The sequence below is a fragment of the Squalius cephalus genome (genome assembly GCF_949319135.1).
Source record: "Squalius cephalus genome assembly, chromosome: 17".
NCBI lineage: Eukaryota > Metazoa > Chordata > Actinopteri > Cypriniformes > Leuciscidae > Squalius > Squalius cephalus.
Window position 1 is genome coordinate 9,512,075 of NC_137138.1, and position 17,988 is coordinate 9,530,062.

Sequence of the window (17,988 nt, forward strand, 5' to 3'; positions counted from 1 at the left end):
TGGGGAACTAAGGTCACACCACTTGACCTGTAGATGTGAGTTGTGTGTGCGTGCGTTCGTGTGTGTGTGTGTGTGTGTGGTCCAAATGATTGTGAATGGCGAGCAGCAAGAATTGCTTAGATTTCCAAATACCCACAATACTCAGACATTCTGCCACAAGGAAAAGTGTGTACGTCTGCTTAGACCCTGACGTGGTGCTAAGCACTTTTTCACGTCAAAGACCTTTTTAATGAAATATGATTGTTGGCGTGGATTTTAGCGATCAAATCTGTGCGTACGCACGTTTTATAAATGAGGCCCCCCATGTCTATGGAAAGAAACATGGAAACCCAACGTTTGTGTGTATGTGTGCATTGTTCATGACCCTGTCTCAGGACACAGACTGGAGTCAAGGGTTTACGCCCTCTTTTGGGGTGGGGGTTTGCAGGAGGACTCTGAAGGATTAAAGACTGTATGTCTTTATGTCCCACAGAGATCAATCGCATTATCGCAACACATTCTAAAGACTGAAACCTCAGCATGATTTTAACAGCCTGCAAAGCTTAAAGGTTTCTCGACCTGTGCCAACCCTAAGCTGGAGTATGTGGGACAAATTTGTTGCATCCAGAGACACACTTGTAAATTGAGGGAGATATTAAACATGACAATGAAACCTGAATTTTTTTTTATTGTCATTCCAAGTGAACCTCACTTTGAACCCCAATTTTGCACTACATTGCACTACTTTACATGGACTACATTTATAGTAATTTATGGTGCTTTTGCATCAAACCTCTATTTATATAACGCTTTATGCAGATTGTTTCAAAGCAGCTTTACTGTGATAAACAGGAAAATAGTGATCAATGATGCAAACAGAATTCAATTCGGCTGTTAACCAATTCTTAAATAACAAAAAAGATACGAAAAAAAAGCATGCAGCTTGTTGACAGCTTCTTGTATCAGTTCACGTAGGTGTTGAGACAGAGAGAGAAAGTTTCCATAACTGTGTTCCTCCTATCAAATGCACCTGTTGGAAAGGCCACCTCACATTACAGATGTGTGTGCTGGAGAGAGAGAGCATTTGAATAGGAGGATAAGGTGATGGATATTAGGGCGTCCAAGGAAAGAACGAAGCACTTCTGAGAACTACGCAATCTTCTTCCTCTGCGTCAGAGCTCGTAGAACAGATCCTCCCTGTGGAGCTTTAAACATTTCTAACATAGAATCTCTCTATCTGCGCCTGCAACACTGATGCAGGATAAAGACTCGGCCAGACGCCTCTGAGAGGCATTAAAATACCTTTCAATGTCAAATTCCCCTCCACTGTTCTGACAGTAATAATCTCATTCTGGCTCCACAGATGAAAACACCTCAGAGATCTTCTTCATGATGTTTGTCAACTCTGATTATCGCAAGGCAGGTAAATATAGCAGTGAAGTGATAAATCGTCGGGCATGGCACATGTCTCTGCTATCAGGTAACCAACTTTGAACTAAGGGGGATGTTGACTAAAAATAAACCCTCTCCCCAAACCCCCAAGACCTTTCAGCTTTACGTGAACCTCATATTCTCCAGACCGACATCACTGTTGAGTATAATTATTGGCCATTTGGAATAATTTTTTTTTTTTTTTTAAAGGTAGTGGGATTTTGTCACTGGGATTTTCTCTGTTAGGACAAACAGTTTCTGTTGTGAATGCAGGGAACTCATGCCGAGAGCTGTCTGCTTTAAGAGTGAGATTTTTGGATGGTCTCTCATGACCGATGTGTCCTAATTAAGGTAATGGACTCTCAAAGGTTGTGAGGTTTTATGACTTTAACTTTTAATATCAAATAATTTTTGTATTTTAATTTATTTATTATAATTAATTACACTCATTTGTTTATAGTTATGTTTTCTGTCACAGTGCACTTTTCGTATTCTAACAAGAATTTTTTTTTTTATTATAATGACTGTTTTGAATAAGTACACAAAACTTTTTGTTGTTGTTGTAGTTTTGCATGCACATTAAATGAGTCAGATGTGTATATAAAATAATAACTGACCTTATTTATTTATGTTTTGCGTTACTTCTTCATAAGTTATTTATGAAGTCTTGCATCTGATTGAAGTGCATGATGACAGTTTAAGAGTAGCTTTAGAAAATCATGCGAGTAGGAAAAACAGGGCTGAGTCATATTCATCTGATAGCTCTGACGTAGGAATCACGTATGGAAATTACGCACACATGGTTTGATACAAATCTAAATGGAAAATCATTTGACCAATCACTCAGTCATTTTCCAGTGTAGCCCAACACCATCGGGCAACAATACAGGTTGTTTGTAAAGGAAAAACCTAGCATTATATATATATATATATATATATATATATATATATATATATATATATATATATATATATATATATATATATATTGTTGCATGATTTTGCCCATGATGTATTATAAAACATACTGTGGTTGTACAATGGTGTATTGATAGTACAATGGTGTACAATGGTGTATTGAAAAACATATTTGTGTATTATAGTATTATTTATATACTATAATATACCTTATTTACCCAAATTTCCTAAAAAGAATACCATGTCTAAAAACCACAGTAGTGCTTTTTTGTTGAAACTTGCTTTTTTAAATGATCTCCAGCTCTCAATTTCTATGCATCTAATTGCTTTCTTTTTCCTCTTTTTCCATTTCCTCTCTCGCAGTGACGTGTGCACTGTGATCCAGAGAGAGGAGATGACAGCTGAGCAGGTTGACAATCTGCTGCTCTTGGGCACAGATGCTGTCAACTCTTCCCTCGCTTCAGTGCCCATAGAGCAAGATGAGCCGGCCCATGCCCCGGGCAACCAGACGGATGACAGCTTCAGTCCCGTCCCTGATCAACAGCCGGATCCAGCTTCAGGATTAATGCCAGTTCTGTGCCAGGGCAGGACCATGGAGATCCATAGTCCAAACATTCACGGGGCAAGATACGATGAGAATGGTTTAGTCTTAACGCAGCCTATGGATCAAACTGCACTGTTTGAAATGAAAATAAATCAACCAAATGATGATAAAAGCAATAATTGTGACTTCGATACTGGTGTTGTAATGGAGACTGACAATATTACGAACAGCATTAACAACCCTGACCTAATTAAACTCATGGACGTGGACAATATGATAGACAGAAATCAAAATAACAAACATAGTGATTTAAACACTATAGAGGATCCAAATGATACTCATGGGACTTTAATGAGTCTAGAAGTTCCATCATTAACAGAACACGACAGACAAGAGGAAATGGGCCAATACACCATTTTAAACCAATATTCCTCCTCTGAGAGTGTTGGGCTTGAGGTTAGCCAAATGGCTAATGATGACGATCCCCAGGTAATTACTGTCTCTGATGTAACGAATATTGAGAAACACCATGACCAACCATTCTCGATAGCAAACAATGAGATTGATGTTACTTCCTCTGAATCGTTCATCCAGACCTGCCAGGATACACCTGAAGGTATTGATGTAGCAGTGGAAGGATCAACTGCCTATAAAACTCACCCAGAGATGCATGTCATTGCAGAGGGCTTGACGTGTGGCGGCTTCACAACCTACCAGACACCAAAGATGGACAATCCAATAACTGACGTCCCTATATGCTTGGGCGATTCGCACGAAGCAGACACTCTAAATATCTTAACACATGGCTCCACATTATTAGATTCTTTGGGGATGAACAACATCTTGGAAACAGCTGACATGCCTATCAATGACAGTGACGTCATTCAGACTGTAATTAAAGACTTGGCTTCCTCAAATGTTGGGTTTTGCACTGCCGTTTTAACCCAGACGGTTCAGAATCGTCATCAGGTTTCAGAACATGATGTAACAGAATTGGAATCCAACAGAACTGATGATTCCATGCTTGATAGAATGATTGATACAAAATTCTCATTGGAAGACAGTAGAGTGCAACCATTGGTGACTTGTAGCCATGAACCGAGTGCAACAATAGGTAATTCGGAGTCAATTTTCCCCAAATCCATACTTGAAACCCCACAGATTGGTGAAAAACATGAGAAGGATGTCTCACAAGTGGTCCTCTGCCCAACAACAGTCACAAATGGAGATTTAGGTAGACGTTCTGAGGAGATCGAGGGTGCTTGCTTAAAGTTCACAGGAAGAGAACGTGATGTTGAGGCTGGTAGTGAGTTGTGGCTGGATGCTTTCCAGTTCTTGGCAGGTGAAGAGGATGAGGGTGCTATTTTTGACAAGTGCTCTCCCAGCCCCCTTACGACCCATCCAGACAACACAAAAGCCGCGGACCACACCAGGAGAGAGAACATTTCAATTGACCACCATGCTGAGGACTGGGAGCTGAGGTTTCCACCTGTTGAGAGGTGGTCGTCCTCAGACAGCTGGGCTAGCGCTCTTTCAGACTGGTTCCAGGCTGTTAACACCTATCCGGAAGACTCTTTCACCAGCGCTAACACTTCAAGCACTGGTTCTAAGCACAGTATGGCAATCCAGGACAACATTTTGGAGCAGAGGACAGGTCCACATAATGCAAACAAAAATGGACAGACTGGTCTGTCCCTGAACCTCCTAGAACCAGAAGAACCAGGTCAAGCCTCAAGTAGAGGACAAGTCGAGTCTGATAACACTAATGGAACTTTTTTTAAACAAGGAGATAAAGACGGGCTTCCTTCTCATTTAGACGCAGACAGTCGGGACAATGCAATGATGGAGACTTTGGTTAAGTCTGAATCCCTTAAACCAGATAATAATACAGCCATGGATACGTTTAATGCATCAAAGTCATGTATGTCTTCTGCAAATGAATTTAGTGCCAAACTAAATGGAAGTCAGCACATCTCTGGAGAGCTTTGGAGTGGAAAGGTGAGATGACTAGCACATTTCAAATACAATTAGCGAAGGCAGATTTAGACTCTGGTGTTTTGACTGAGTATTCTTTAGATCTTTTGCGATTTGCATTGAGAGATTTATACTTCAGAGTTTTCAGTTTCACCTAAAGGTTAGTTTTGGTTACATGTACTGAAATAACCTCATACTGAGCTTAGGTATTTTAAAAGCTGAATCTGAATGTAACTACTACACGGTTTCAGAATTAAAAAGAAATTGACCTTTGTACCCTTAGTTCTAGGGCTGTCAAACGATTAATCGCATCCAAAATAAAAGTTTGTTTTTACATAATACATGTGTGTGTACGGTGTATAATTATTTTCTATATATAAATACACACACATGCATGTATATATTTAAGAAATATTTGCATGTATATACTGTGTATATATATTTATATTATATATAAATATTTTATATATATAAATAACACATTTTCTTAAATATATATATATGCATGTGTGTGTATTTATATATAGAAAATAATTATACTCCGTACACAGACATAAATTATGTAAACACAAACTTTTATTTTGGATGCGATTAATCGCGATTAATCGTTTGACAGCCCTACTTAGTTCAGTAATGGGATCATCACACATACACCATGTTACTGAATGATTTCTGTATTCGTATACCATGGAATTTACAAGCTACTGAACTTTAAAGAATACACTGTACATCTCCAAAAACATGCTATTACTGTCACATAAAAAAATGCCAATACCATGGTATTTTTTGTTTTACATTGTTTTGTTAGTGACCATTTCCATTATGTAAAAACTTCTACTGTGACAGTATATGATCTGAAATAGCCGGTCACCTTTAACATTTCCTTAAATAGATCTTACATGTGTTGAATACTTTCATTATTTATTATGACACTCTGTGTGCTGGAAGAGCCCAGTCATTCCACACAGGAATTTCTCTTCATAATGTACACACTCTCTCTAGCTCTCATACACACGCATACAAACACATTTACCTAACCTAATTTACTTAATCTAATTATAATAATTAGAGACTAAACCTAAAAAAAAATCCCTACATGTGAATCTTTTTTTTTTTTTTTTTTTACTTTACTTTAAATTTGACCTTTTTCTACCCAAAAGGAAGTTTTTGTGTTACTTACCTAACTTCTAGAGCCATTTTTGACAAATTCATCCCCATAGTATGGCTTAGACACACTCACTAATACTTAAACATTCACCGTCCCCGTCATTTATGACAGATAGCTGTGGCTGCTGAGGAAATGTGAGGTGCAGAGAAAAATACTGATAAACAAAAATGCAGACTAATTATAGAGAGTGGCAGATGATAATAGACCAGAAAGCAAAAAAAGAACTGGAGAGGCAGGGGGTTGAGGGGCACGAGCACAGCTGAGGGCCGAAATACGACCCCTGCTCGTAACTTCAGCGTCGTACTGTACATCAGTTTCTCCAATCGCACAGACCCCTGAGCCAGTGGGAGAGCTGTGATTGGTTCACCTGTGTTACACAGTGGCTGTGATCACTATAATAGAGATGATCCCTACCATTGCCAACCGCATGTGGCTTTAGACTGCTGCATGAAAGCATAATGAGTTTTGCATTAGGCAGACCATCGCCTCAGTGAGGTATATAAACAAATACAGACATGCAGTTAGGACGAGGATAGGCTTAAATTGTGACTTGTTAAATGATTCTAATTCTTCAATTCCTGTGTTGACTTTATTGTCTCCAGATAGGCCTTTCTGTTTTCTCCAAGACATTTAATGTTTTTGTCCATGTTTTTGTGTTTCAGTCGGAGGGAAATACGCTGGTGGAGGTGACTGAAGACAAAGTTTCCGTACTCGGATTGGTCTTCGATGAGGAACGTCAAAGCAGCTTTTCTTCTCCGAAGATCTCAGCTTACACCAGCAACAAGAATTTAACTGGCTGTGTGAGTGGCGATGAGCGGCGTCACGGCTCCAATGTGAATCTGCACACATGTCCCTCTCAATCGGACATTCACTTGTCTTCTGAGGCGGGGCGTGCTGAAGGAAATGGATTGTTTGTGCATTCTAACTCTGAGGACTGTACCGTGAAGCCAAGAGAAGAGGAAAGAAATACAATTCCAGAGTTTATTATGCCGTTTGCTCCACTCTGTACTGGAAAAAATTTCCTCAATCATAGATTATTGAGAGAGGACAGTCCACAAACTGATCTAGATCTTCCTCCTAAAGGGATTATTAATGAGATACACCTTAAGAGTGATAAAAAATCAGTCAGTAGTGACAATTCTTCTGAAGACCGCTTTCATACATGCCCTGAGCAGTCTTCATCTTCATCCGTTGTAGATTCAGATGATCCTTCCATCAAGTATACGCTTTCTAAGTTACTTTTACTGACAGGAGAGCATTTTATGGTGTCTGAGAACAAACGTGTTGCATATGTTACTCTAGACTTGGAGGAACCCAGAAGTTTGAGTCCTTTTTCCTTGTCAAACTGTGAGGAACTACCTAAAACAGACACTATGCCTCAGAAGACCTCAGATGGTAAAACACGCACTAAACATAAGGAGAAACCAGCTGAGAAGCAGCAACATGGGATTCAAACATCAAAAAAGCATGATCTTCAGTTTTCATCCCAGGTGAAAGACAAATTCAACTCAGAAGAAGCTGGTTGTAAAGATCATCCGGTCACTGTCATTGAAACCATCGTCGTCACAGAGAAGATCGTTCCTAAAACCCAAGGGAAGAAGAAAAAGAAGCATGCGCAACATGGGACGCCAAAACCTGAGAATGATACACCAACTAATATAGGGAGCAGGATCGCTCAGAAGAGCACAATTGGCAAGACAGAGAACCTTGAAGTGAAGGTGGCGTCAAATGGTCTGGAAAAATCAGCATCTCATCTTCCCACCAAAATGGACATTACTAACAAAGATAGCACTCAAAAAGTCATGACAGTGAGACCCAAAGTAGAACCCAGTGGGGCCAAGATGAACCCTGCCAGCATAAATGCCACTCAGAAAGCTGTCCCTATAAAACTCAAAGCAGACGCCAGTAACACAGCCAAGATGGAAAATAAGACGTGCACCTCAGATTCTCAGAGCACGTGTTTATCCAGAATGCTAAATGACGACATAAAGCGCAGGCGAATTGCAGACGTGTCTGGAGCAGTCTCGATAAGGACAAGACCACAGCTGCCTGCAATTTTCCGCCAAGCAAGAAAAGATGGAGAAGATGTGCCTCGAAGAGCTTACAGTGATGCCGTCAAGCAGAAGATTCCAACACCCAAAGAAGGTTCTCCAAATGCATTCCTGTTCAACTTAGTTTTAAAAGTCAATCGAGTAGAACAGAGCTGAAGTCTACGACATTGGCACTCGGGGAGCAGGATTGGTCCTGCTCCATAAAGCCCAATGTCCTGCAGAGTCTAACTTCAACCTTCCCAAAACACACTTGTCTGGAAGTGTTCTAGTAATCCTGAAGACCTTGATTAGCTTGTTCAGGTGTGTTTGATTGGGACTGGAGCTAAACTCTGCAGAATAGTGTTAGGATTGGACACACTCTCATTAGAGCATTATTGCCCGGTTTCACAGACAAGGCTTAAGTTTAGTCCCAGACTAAAATTCATGTTTGAGCTGTTTTAACTAAAAGCAACTTGCACTGACATGTCGTAAAATATGTCAGTGCCATTGTTTTGTCTCAGTATGCAAACCAGTAATGTTTTTTGGCACATTTATGAAAAGCTACTTAAATGTCATAATTGAACTAAGGCCTAATCCTGGCTTAATCTAAACCCTGTCTGTGAAACCAGGCCTTTGTGTTTGATTTTTATCAGTTCCTGAGTAAGAAATGTCAGAACCCTGCTGGAAAAAACTCCAACTTGAACTAGTCTTTGCTGTTTTTAACTGGTTTAAAATGATTTATCTGGTCTCCCAGCCTAGGTAAGGTGGTTTTAGTTGGCCACCTTAGGGAGACTAGCTAAGATTATCAACAGATTATGGCAGCAGATTATCAAATATTGCACTAATAAGTGGCCATGTGAAAAATGGTTTATTAATGACATATTTGTATGTGTTTTTGTTGTAGTTGTGGTTCCTCGTGTAGTCTCAGAGATCCAGGCTGACCCAGTCCCTACTGACCCCCAAAACATCTTACTTTGGTGCCAGTTCAGTCCCATCCCACCTGATGCCACCATTAAGTGGACTAAAGAGGGAACAGTGCTGTCAAACATAAACAAAGTGTAAGATAAACCCTCTTTACACATCAGTCCACGCTTTACCGGCTGACTCTGGGTCCAAACATAATTAGTTAACTAAGATGACCACATTTCTGAAGAACATCGTCATAACTTTTTTACCACTTGGTGTCACTCTGTTCTTGTCTAAATCTGCTGTACATTTTGGCAGAGACCCGACTGAACATCAGAGCACTGGTGATTCAGCCATGAGTTGGAGTGAGAGAAAAATGAACCTTTTACATAACCATGTGATTCATTCCTACGAAATGCTGACTATGCCTCAGACACTCTGAAACAGGCCTCTGCTTTCCAGAATGGTCCTTCTGAGTTGTTTTGTAAGCTGTAACTGAAGTTATACTGTATATAATATGGATTCAGGGATGAACATCTGCGTTGACCACTGTATTTATTTAGTCTTTAGGGCCTTGATTAAGTAATTGAAAATATTTGCCCAGATGTGTGAAGAATTATTGATTTACTAGGTTTTTCTTTTTTCTGCAGAGAGAAGGATGATGGCCGCTTCACACTGACAATCCTGAATGCTTGCAGTAAAGATCTAGGGCTGTACAAATGCAGTCTGAATGCCGGCAACATTTCTGTTTCGACATTAGAGTACCATCTCACATCTGAGGGTAAGACATAGAGGCCTGCTTTCCCAGATTAATCTGATTAAAGAGGCTATAAATTACAATTTTAATTTGCTAATGTACTCCATGACTAAGCAGAAATTTACAGCATGATATTTAATTCGCGCTCTGAATCTTCAGCAGAAAGATTGACGTAATAGACTAAAAAAAAAAAAAGATCGAGATTTTTCCACTTTCAAAATGACTTACTGAATTTGATACAACTTGACTGGTAATTTAGTACATTCTGCAAGTATGCATGTGTGTGGCATGAATACAATTCAAACATACTACAATACTATTCATTTTTTTTTTTTTTTGAAAATAATGTTTATTCAGCTAGGATGCATTCAGTTGATCAAAAGTGACAGTGAAGACATTTATGATGTTTTCAAATGAATGCTGTTCCTGAAAATATGCATCCGTTTCCACAAAAATGTTAAGCAGTACAACTGTATTTATTTGATCGAAAAGAACAGTAAAAATAGTAATTTTGTGTAATATTATTACAATTTAAAATAACTTTTTTCTATTTCAATCAATTTTAAAAGGTCATTTATTTCTGTGATGCAAAGCTGAGTTTTCAGCATTTTTTACTCCAGTCTTCAGTGTCACATGATCCTTGAGAAATCCTTTTAATATGTTGATTTGCTGCTCAAGACACATTTCTTACTGTTATTAATGTTGAATATGATATATTTTTTCAGGATTCTTTAATGAATACAATGTTCAAAAGCAGAGCATTTGTTTAAAATATAAATTTTTACAAAACATTACCAATGTCTTTGTTACTTTTGGCCAATTTAATGTGTCTTTGCTGATAAAAAAAAGAAAAGTATACATTTCTTTAAATACAAATTTTACTGACCTCAAACTTTTGAAGCGTAATATATATATTTCTTCATTTTAGTGTCAAATATGTACAATTTATTTCTGGGAAACCAATCCTCACATTGTAAATCTATAAACATGAGAAGACAATAAAATAATGGCAGATAGCTTATTGCACACATTGACTCTGTCTACATTTTTAATTGCAGTGCTTATGGAACTAGTCATTCCGAGTCATGATCAACCAGGTAAACAGACCTTAATTTCATGGTCTCTTGAGAATCTGCAGAGTAGCAAAACTAATATGAACATTTTACTGTATTTCATGCAAATCTGACAGATGTATGTTTTAATGGCTTGTGGATGTGATTGGTTAGTAATACAAAAGTTCTCCCCCTATTTAATCTCTCAGCTGAGCCCAGGGTTGTGAACGGGGACGAGGAGAACGTCCAGTGCAGCCAGCTTCTATTTAAGGAGGATTTTCTCTCAGATCAGTACTTTGGAGAGAATCAATCCGCTAGCATTGTGACTGAGAAGATTCACTTCGGTGAAGGCATGCACCGCAAGGCTTTCAGAACCACTCTTAGAGAAAGCAATCTTCCACGATTTAACCCTGGCCATCCCTGCGTCCTGAAAGTCCACAACGGCATCAGCTATGGGACTAAAAATAATGAGGAACTTGTCCAGAAGAACTACAGCCTGGCTGTGGAGGTGAGAATGGATGTCTTCAGGGAGATGGTTAATTAAGAAATTAACTTAACGAAATTTGGGACTGATTTTTTTTTTCTGTATTAATCAGGAATGTCATGTGCAGAATACCGCAAGGGAATATATTAAAGCGTACAATAGTGTGGCCAAGTCTGCTGAATCATTTGGAGAGGTGCCAGAGTAAGTATATCAAAACTCTCCAACTGTCTCCTTACTGTCTACACAATATTGACATTACACACTTATGTCTGTAAAGTGAGGTTTAAAAAGTACTGGGAAACTTGTACGTACTTTACGTACATTACGTGACTCAATTAAACGTAACACTCAATTAAAAGTTAAAGGTATCTAACCAAAATGTACTTGTGTGAAATGAAACCGTATCCACATTTACTTAATTAAAAAGTAAACTTAATTAGCATTTGAATTTTGACAGTACTGAACTTAAGAATTAGGAAACATTTTCTAATTAAAGTAACGTCTTCAGTATGTTCAAAAGTTTGGGTTGGTAAGATTTTTTAATATTTTTTTAGAAAGAAATCTCTTATGCTCACCAAGGCTGCATTTATTTAATCAAATATACAGTAAAAACAGTAATATTGTGAAATATTATTACAAATGTAAAAAAGTGTTTTCTTTTTGAATAGAATATAAATTTATTCCTGTGGTGGCAAAGCTGAATTTTCAGCAGCCATTCCTCCAGTCTTCAGCTTCTTGTTATCAAAAAGTGGTGCTTCTTAATATTTGTGTGGAAACTGTGATACATTTTTTTTTTCAGGGCTCTTTAATGAATAGAAAGTTCTATAGAACAACATTTACAGTTGTAATCGAAATTATTCAATCCCATTGCAAATCAGGTTAATTGACAACATTTACAGACTTTTAGCTGTTTGCATTAAACAAATCAAACTTTTTTGAAATTGAAATAGAAATTGAAATAGCTTAACACCAAATGCTTCAATTGGTTTCCCCAAATTCAACAGAAAATGCCACTTTTAATGACTTCTGCAGTCTTAAAATTATTCAACCCTTCTTGGCAAGCATCTTTAGTACTTAGTAGAACACCCATTTGCTGTTATGACCAGCTGCAAATGAGATGTATAACCAGACACCAGCTTCTGGCAACGTTTCTGAGGAATCTTAGCCCATTCCTCATGATGAGCAATGAAATATTGCCTGTTTAAGCCTCCAGTTCAGAAATATTCTTGGGTTAGCGTGCTTCAAGTCAGGTGACTGATGGCCACTGTAGAGTCTTCCAGGACTTCTTCTGCAACCAGCCTTGGTGGAATTTGAGGTATGCTTGGGGATCATTGTCTTGTTGGAAGGTCCAATGATGCCCAAGCTTCAGCTTCCTCATTGACGGCATGCCGTTCTCTCCTAGGATTTCCTGATACTTCAGTGAATCCATCTTGCCTTCCACACACTGCAGGTTTCCAATGCCAGAGGATGCAAAGCAGCCCCAGAGCATCACCGAGCACCACCATGCTTAACTGTAGACAGAGTGCTCTTTTCAGCATATGCTTCATTGTTTTTCCTCCAGACATACCGCTAATCCATAGGGCCGAAAAGTTCCAGTTTTGTTTCATCGCTCCACATAACAGAATCCCAAAACTTCTGTGGCTTATTTCTATGATTTTGAGCAAATCGGAGCCGACTTTTCTTGTGCTTTTGGGTCAGTAGTGGTGTACGTCTTGGAGTTCTGGCATGCGTTTAGTACGTGCCTTACTGTGCAAGCTGAAACCTCAGTGCCACCAAGTCTCGCTGCAGGTCTTTTGCAGTCACTCAAGGGTTTTTCTGAACCTGCCTTCTCAGAAATCTGGTTGCAGCCGTTGATGGTTTCCTTGTTCTGCCCCTTCTAGGCAGTGTAACCACTGTTCCTTTAACTTTGAACTTGCGAACTATGCTTCCAATGGTGTCTCTATGAACATTTAGTGCCTTCGCTATCTTTTTGTATCCTGTTCCTTGTTTGTGAAGGGCGATGATAACTTCTCTTAACTTTTTGAACCATTCTTCTGACTTAGCCATGCAGTGACACTCAAATATTCCATGTGTTCTAGCTCAAGCACACCTGGTGCAACTAATGAAGCCCTTGATTAGTTGCATCAGGTGTGCTTGAGAAAGATTTAGCAGATTTGTGCTGTTGTGAGGGATTCTATTCAGGGGGTTGAATAATTTTGAGACTGAAGAAGTCATTTTTTTTTTTTTTTTTTTTGCAAACTATTTTGCCAATAAACCTGATTTGCAATTGATGTTGAATAATTTGATTACAACTGTATTTGAAATAGAATTTCATAAAATTGTAACATTGTTTTTTTACTGTCACTATTGATCAACTGAATGCAACCTCGCTAAATAGAAACCATTCATTAAAAAAGATCTTTCTGACCCCAAACTTTTGAATGGTAGTGTACAATACGTATATTTACACAGAAAGAAAGTGAATTAATCAGCATTCATAAACATTCCCAGAATCATCCCTATTTATTTGGTGCACCGGCCGTCCAACGACATCCCTTACGCCACGCTGGAGGAGGAGCTGCTGGGAGACTTCGTGAAGTACTCTGTGAAGGATGGGAAGGAGATCAACCTGATGCGCAGAGACTCTGAGGCGGGACAGAAATGCTGTGCCTTTCAGCACTGGGTCTACGCACAGACAGAGGGCAACCTGCTGGTCACCGATATGCAGGGTATTTAATGTACTTCAATTTTACCACGTGTTGCACATCATGACATGTACAGTATAGATGTAAGTTGTAGATGGAGTGAAGCAGAACATGTTTAAGATTCACAATTTTTCTCCTTCATGAACAGGTGTCGGTATGAAACTAACAGATGTTGGGATTGCCACCTGTAAAAAAGGGTAAGTTATAAATCATTTATCCTTTAAAATTTTATGTTTTATTAAATATATTGAAATATGTAAATATAAATACATCTAATAGAAATCTATATAATATAATAATAATAGTACATTATTTAAATATACGTTCATGTTTTAATATGCAAATATAAATATCATAGGCCTATCTACAAAATTAGAGCTGCACGATTCTGAATAAACTGAGAATTGTTTAAAATAGAGGTCATGATGCTCTCATGATTCTGAATAGACAACTAAACAAAACTAAATAAAATAACTGTAATTTACTAGAGGTTCTGACAAAATGGTAGGCTAAAAAAATATTTAATTCATTTGAATGATTTTTTTCTAAAACAAATTAATCAAGTTTGAATGAATGATTTAATGACTCTCTCACTTAAAGATTTCACTTGTTTCATTACTGGATGAATCAACGTTTTTTAATGAATCTCTTGAATGAATGATTCAATGACAAATACATTTTAACAGTCACCGCTTGCAACCTACTGGTGAAACAATGTAATTAATACATTCTTTATTTGAAGCGTCGTTACTTTCAAATGGTGTTTTATACTCTTTGATCGCTACATTAAAAATCAATGTTTATATTTGAACTATAAACTTTTATCCCAGTAATCCTGTCATTTGAATTATTGTAACACAGAAATGATACTGTGATGTTGAAAACATCTCTCTGGCTCAGTGGCAGCGCCAACATAAATTTGAATAATTCCACTGAGATCGTACTTTTCAAAGGTTTGAATCGTTGTCATTTAGGAATAAGATTGCGTGGGTGTTTGAATATTGCGATCGTGAGTTTTTAATGATTTATCGTGCAGCTCTAATATAATAAATTACAATAACAACAAATTATTTAAATATCCCTTTCTTATATTTAAATGATTTTTTTTTTTAAAGTGTAGTTATTATGAAAGCAGTAATATTGATTTGTGTTGGTGCAGCTATAAGGGATTCAGGGGAAACTGTGCCATGTCCTTCATTGATCAGTTCAAAGCTCTGCATCAGTGTAACAGCTACTGTGAGCTCCTGGGCCTGATGTCCCTCCAGCCCAAGCCGAAACGCACCGTTGGCCCCCCAAAGCCAAAGACACAACACGTGCCAAAGAAAAAAACTTTCGGCCCTGTTCTGAGTGGCAAATCCTGATTGGACAGAAGCCCTGAACATTCGCTTGTAGGATAAGTAGTGTTTGCAGGTTTTAGCAATGAAGTCTTGCTTAGGGACAATTGTGTTTCTGAGATGTTTCTTTAAATGTAAGATGACATTCATCTGTAAGGACATTAGGGAGGTTACTTCTTTCTTGAGAGTTCTTTTGTGCTATTTTAAATGAGCTTATTGCTGATTCGTATTTATTTTTTTAAATGTTTTTTAAGGGGTGAGTGGATTGTGAGAGAATTGATGTAATATTTTTGGTTAAAATCTAAGAAATATAGAAAGTTATCAGCATAGGGTTTTCATCCTGATTTGCTCTGTTGAAAAGTTCATAATAGTGCCAGTGGTGCTGCCATCTTGTTTCTTTATTATTAGCCTACTGGCACTATTCTATAATAGACATGCCAGAATAATAATGTTATTATGAATGTTTGTTATGATAGTACTAAAGCTTGATGATCAAGTTCACCCAAAAATGAAAATTCTGTCATTAATTACTCACCCTCATGTCGTTCCAAACTCGTAAGACTTTTGTTCATCTTTATAACACAAATGAAGATATTTTAAATGAAATCTGAGAGATTTCTGTCCTTCCATTGACAGACTATGCAACTACCACTTCATGAAGAGATCATAAAACTAATCTATATGAATTGAGCAGTTTAGTCCAATTTAGGATTTTATTCACATATAAACATTGATCAGTTGAAATAAACAAAAGCTCAACCGAACCTGCTTGACACACGAGAACAAAAGTCATTGGTTCTTGAGGAAGCTCAAACGTGCTGCGTAACACAAGAATGAATCTCATTGGTTCTTGCAGAAGCTCAAACGTGCTGCGTAACACAAGAATGAATCTCATTGGTTCTTGAGGAAGCTCAAACGTGCTGCGTAACACGAGAATGAATCTCATTGGTTCTTGCAGAAGCTCAAACGTGCTGCGTAACACGAGAATGAATCTCATTGGTTCTTGCAGAAGCTCAACGTGCTGCGTAACACGAGAATGAATCTCATTGGTTCTTTCAGAAGCTCAAACGTGCTGCGTAACACAAGAATGAATCTCATTGGTTCTTGCAGAAGCTCAAACGTGCTGCGTAACACGAGAATGAATCTCATTGGTTCTTTGCAGAAGCTCAAACGTGCTGCGTAACACGAGAATGAACCTCATTGGCTCTTGCAGAAGCTCAAACGTGCTGCGTAACACAAGAATGAATCTCATTGGTTCTTGCAGAAGCCCAAACATGCTGCGTAACACGAGAATGAATCTCATTGGTTCTTGAGGATGCTCAAACGTGCTGCGTAACACGAGAATGAATCTCATTGGTTCTTGAGGATGCTCAAACGTGCTGCGTAACACAAGAATGAATCTCATTGGTTCTTGAGGATGCTCAAACGTGCTGCGTAACACAAGAATGAATCTCATTGGTTCTTGAGGATGCTCAAACGTGCTGCGTAACACAAGAATGAATCTCATTGGTTCTTGAGGATGCTCAAACGTGCTGCGTAACACAAGAATGAATCTCATTGGTTCTTTCACGTCTAGCAAGCATGTTTGAGCCTCCGTTAACCACAACTGATGTGCGAGTTGATGAATGTTCATATGTGAATAAAAGCCTAAATTAAATCTGTTCATCATATAACGTGATCGTTTCTCTTCAAATTCGGACTAAATCGCTCAATTCATATGGAATAGTTTTACGATCTCTTTATGAACTTTTTGAATTGTCAAAGTGGTAGTTGCGTAGACTGTCAATGGAGGGACAGAAATCTCTCCGATTTCATCAAAATATCTTCATTTGTGTTTCGAAGATGAACGAAAGTCTAACGGGTATGAAACGACATGAGTGTGAGTAAATGATGACAGAATTTTCATTTTTTGGGTGAACTATCCCTTTAAATAGATATTTACTTTATGAGTGAGATGAATGTACTACATGGTAAAAATTGTTAATGTAACTGTGAATTTTAACATTGAAAATGAGCAGCTTCCAACATTCAATTCTAGCAAAGTAAAATATTTCATTTGTCTTTCCTTTACTGTTTAGTTTTACTTGAATGATCTATGCTGTTTGTCTCTGGGAAGGTAGGATAAGGTGGTGAATATGATACTATGGAAAAGTTTGCACACTTGCCCTAGTAAACAGCTGTTGTAACTGTAAGAATGACAATCCTCCCACCTTCACGTTTCCATCATCCTTTGAAAGTCAAATGACTTATTGCCTCATTACTATATATAAACACACACGTTTGAAGCAACATATTTGTCCTGTTAATGAACCGCACAAATGAATCACCTGCAATTAAAAGCTGTGATGTTTGCTGCTTTATGCAAATCTAGATAGTCTTATATTTAAGTATTAGCAGTGAATATGGATTGAAGGTCATAGGTTATAAGATTTTTGATTTGACTGAACCTCAATCCTGTTGTATTGGCTTTGAATGGCCTTTTCTGAATGATATAATGTATACTAATAAATATTGTTTTTCTTTTCTTTTTTTTTGAGAATGGGCTTGATTTTAATCACAAATCATGTGTTACAAATAACATTTGACCCATTAAAACACTTCAAAACTTTGTAGATTTTATTGTCACGAAGATACCACATTAATACAGAATACAATATGAAGCAAGCAAGCATCACATGACATGCATACCGAACTCATTATTAATAATCTAATAACAGCAACTGGGTC

The 17,988-nt window shown here is 37.9% G+C and overlaps 1 protein-coding gene across 2 annotated transcripts; it reads left to right on the forward strand.

Moving 5' to 3' along the window:
- The first annotated feature begins 1,518 nt into the window (after positions 1–1,518).
- alpk2 (alpha-kinase 2) lies at positions 1,519–17,785 on the forward strand. Of its 2 annotated transcripts, XM_079846775.1 has the most exons (12): positions 1,519–1,569; positions 1,684–1,761; positions 2,692–4,870; positions 6,677–8,159; positions 8,949–9,102; positions 9,601–9,731; positions 10,766–10,804; positions 10,969–11,267; positions 11,356–11,444; positions 13,734–13,951; positions 14,076–14,124; positions 15,087–17,785. In XM_079846775.1, exons 3-12 carry the CDS (start codon positions 2,723–2,725, stop codon positions 15,286–15,288), a joined length of 4,812 nt encoding a protein of 1,603 aa, XP_079702901.1. In that variant the 5' UTR covers positions 1,519–1,569; positions 1,684–1,761; positions 2,692–2,722; the 3' UTR covers positions 15,289–17,785. The 2 variants fall into 2 exon arrangements, with proteins under 2 accessions (XP_079702901.1, XP_079702902.1); XM_079846776.1 differs by lacking the exons at positions 1,519–1,569; positions 10,766–10,804 and having other exon boundaries at positions 1,597–1,761.
- Positions 17,786–17,988: the final 203 nt, after the last annotated feature.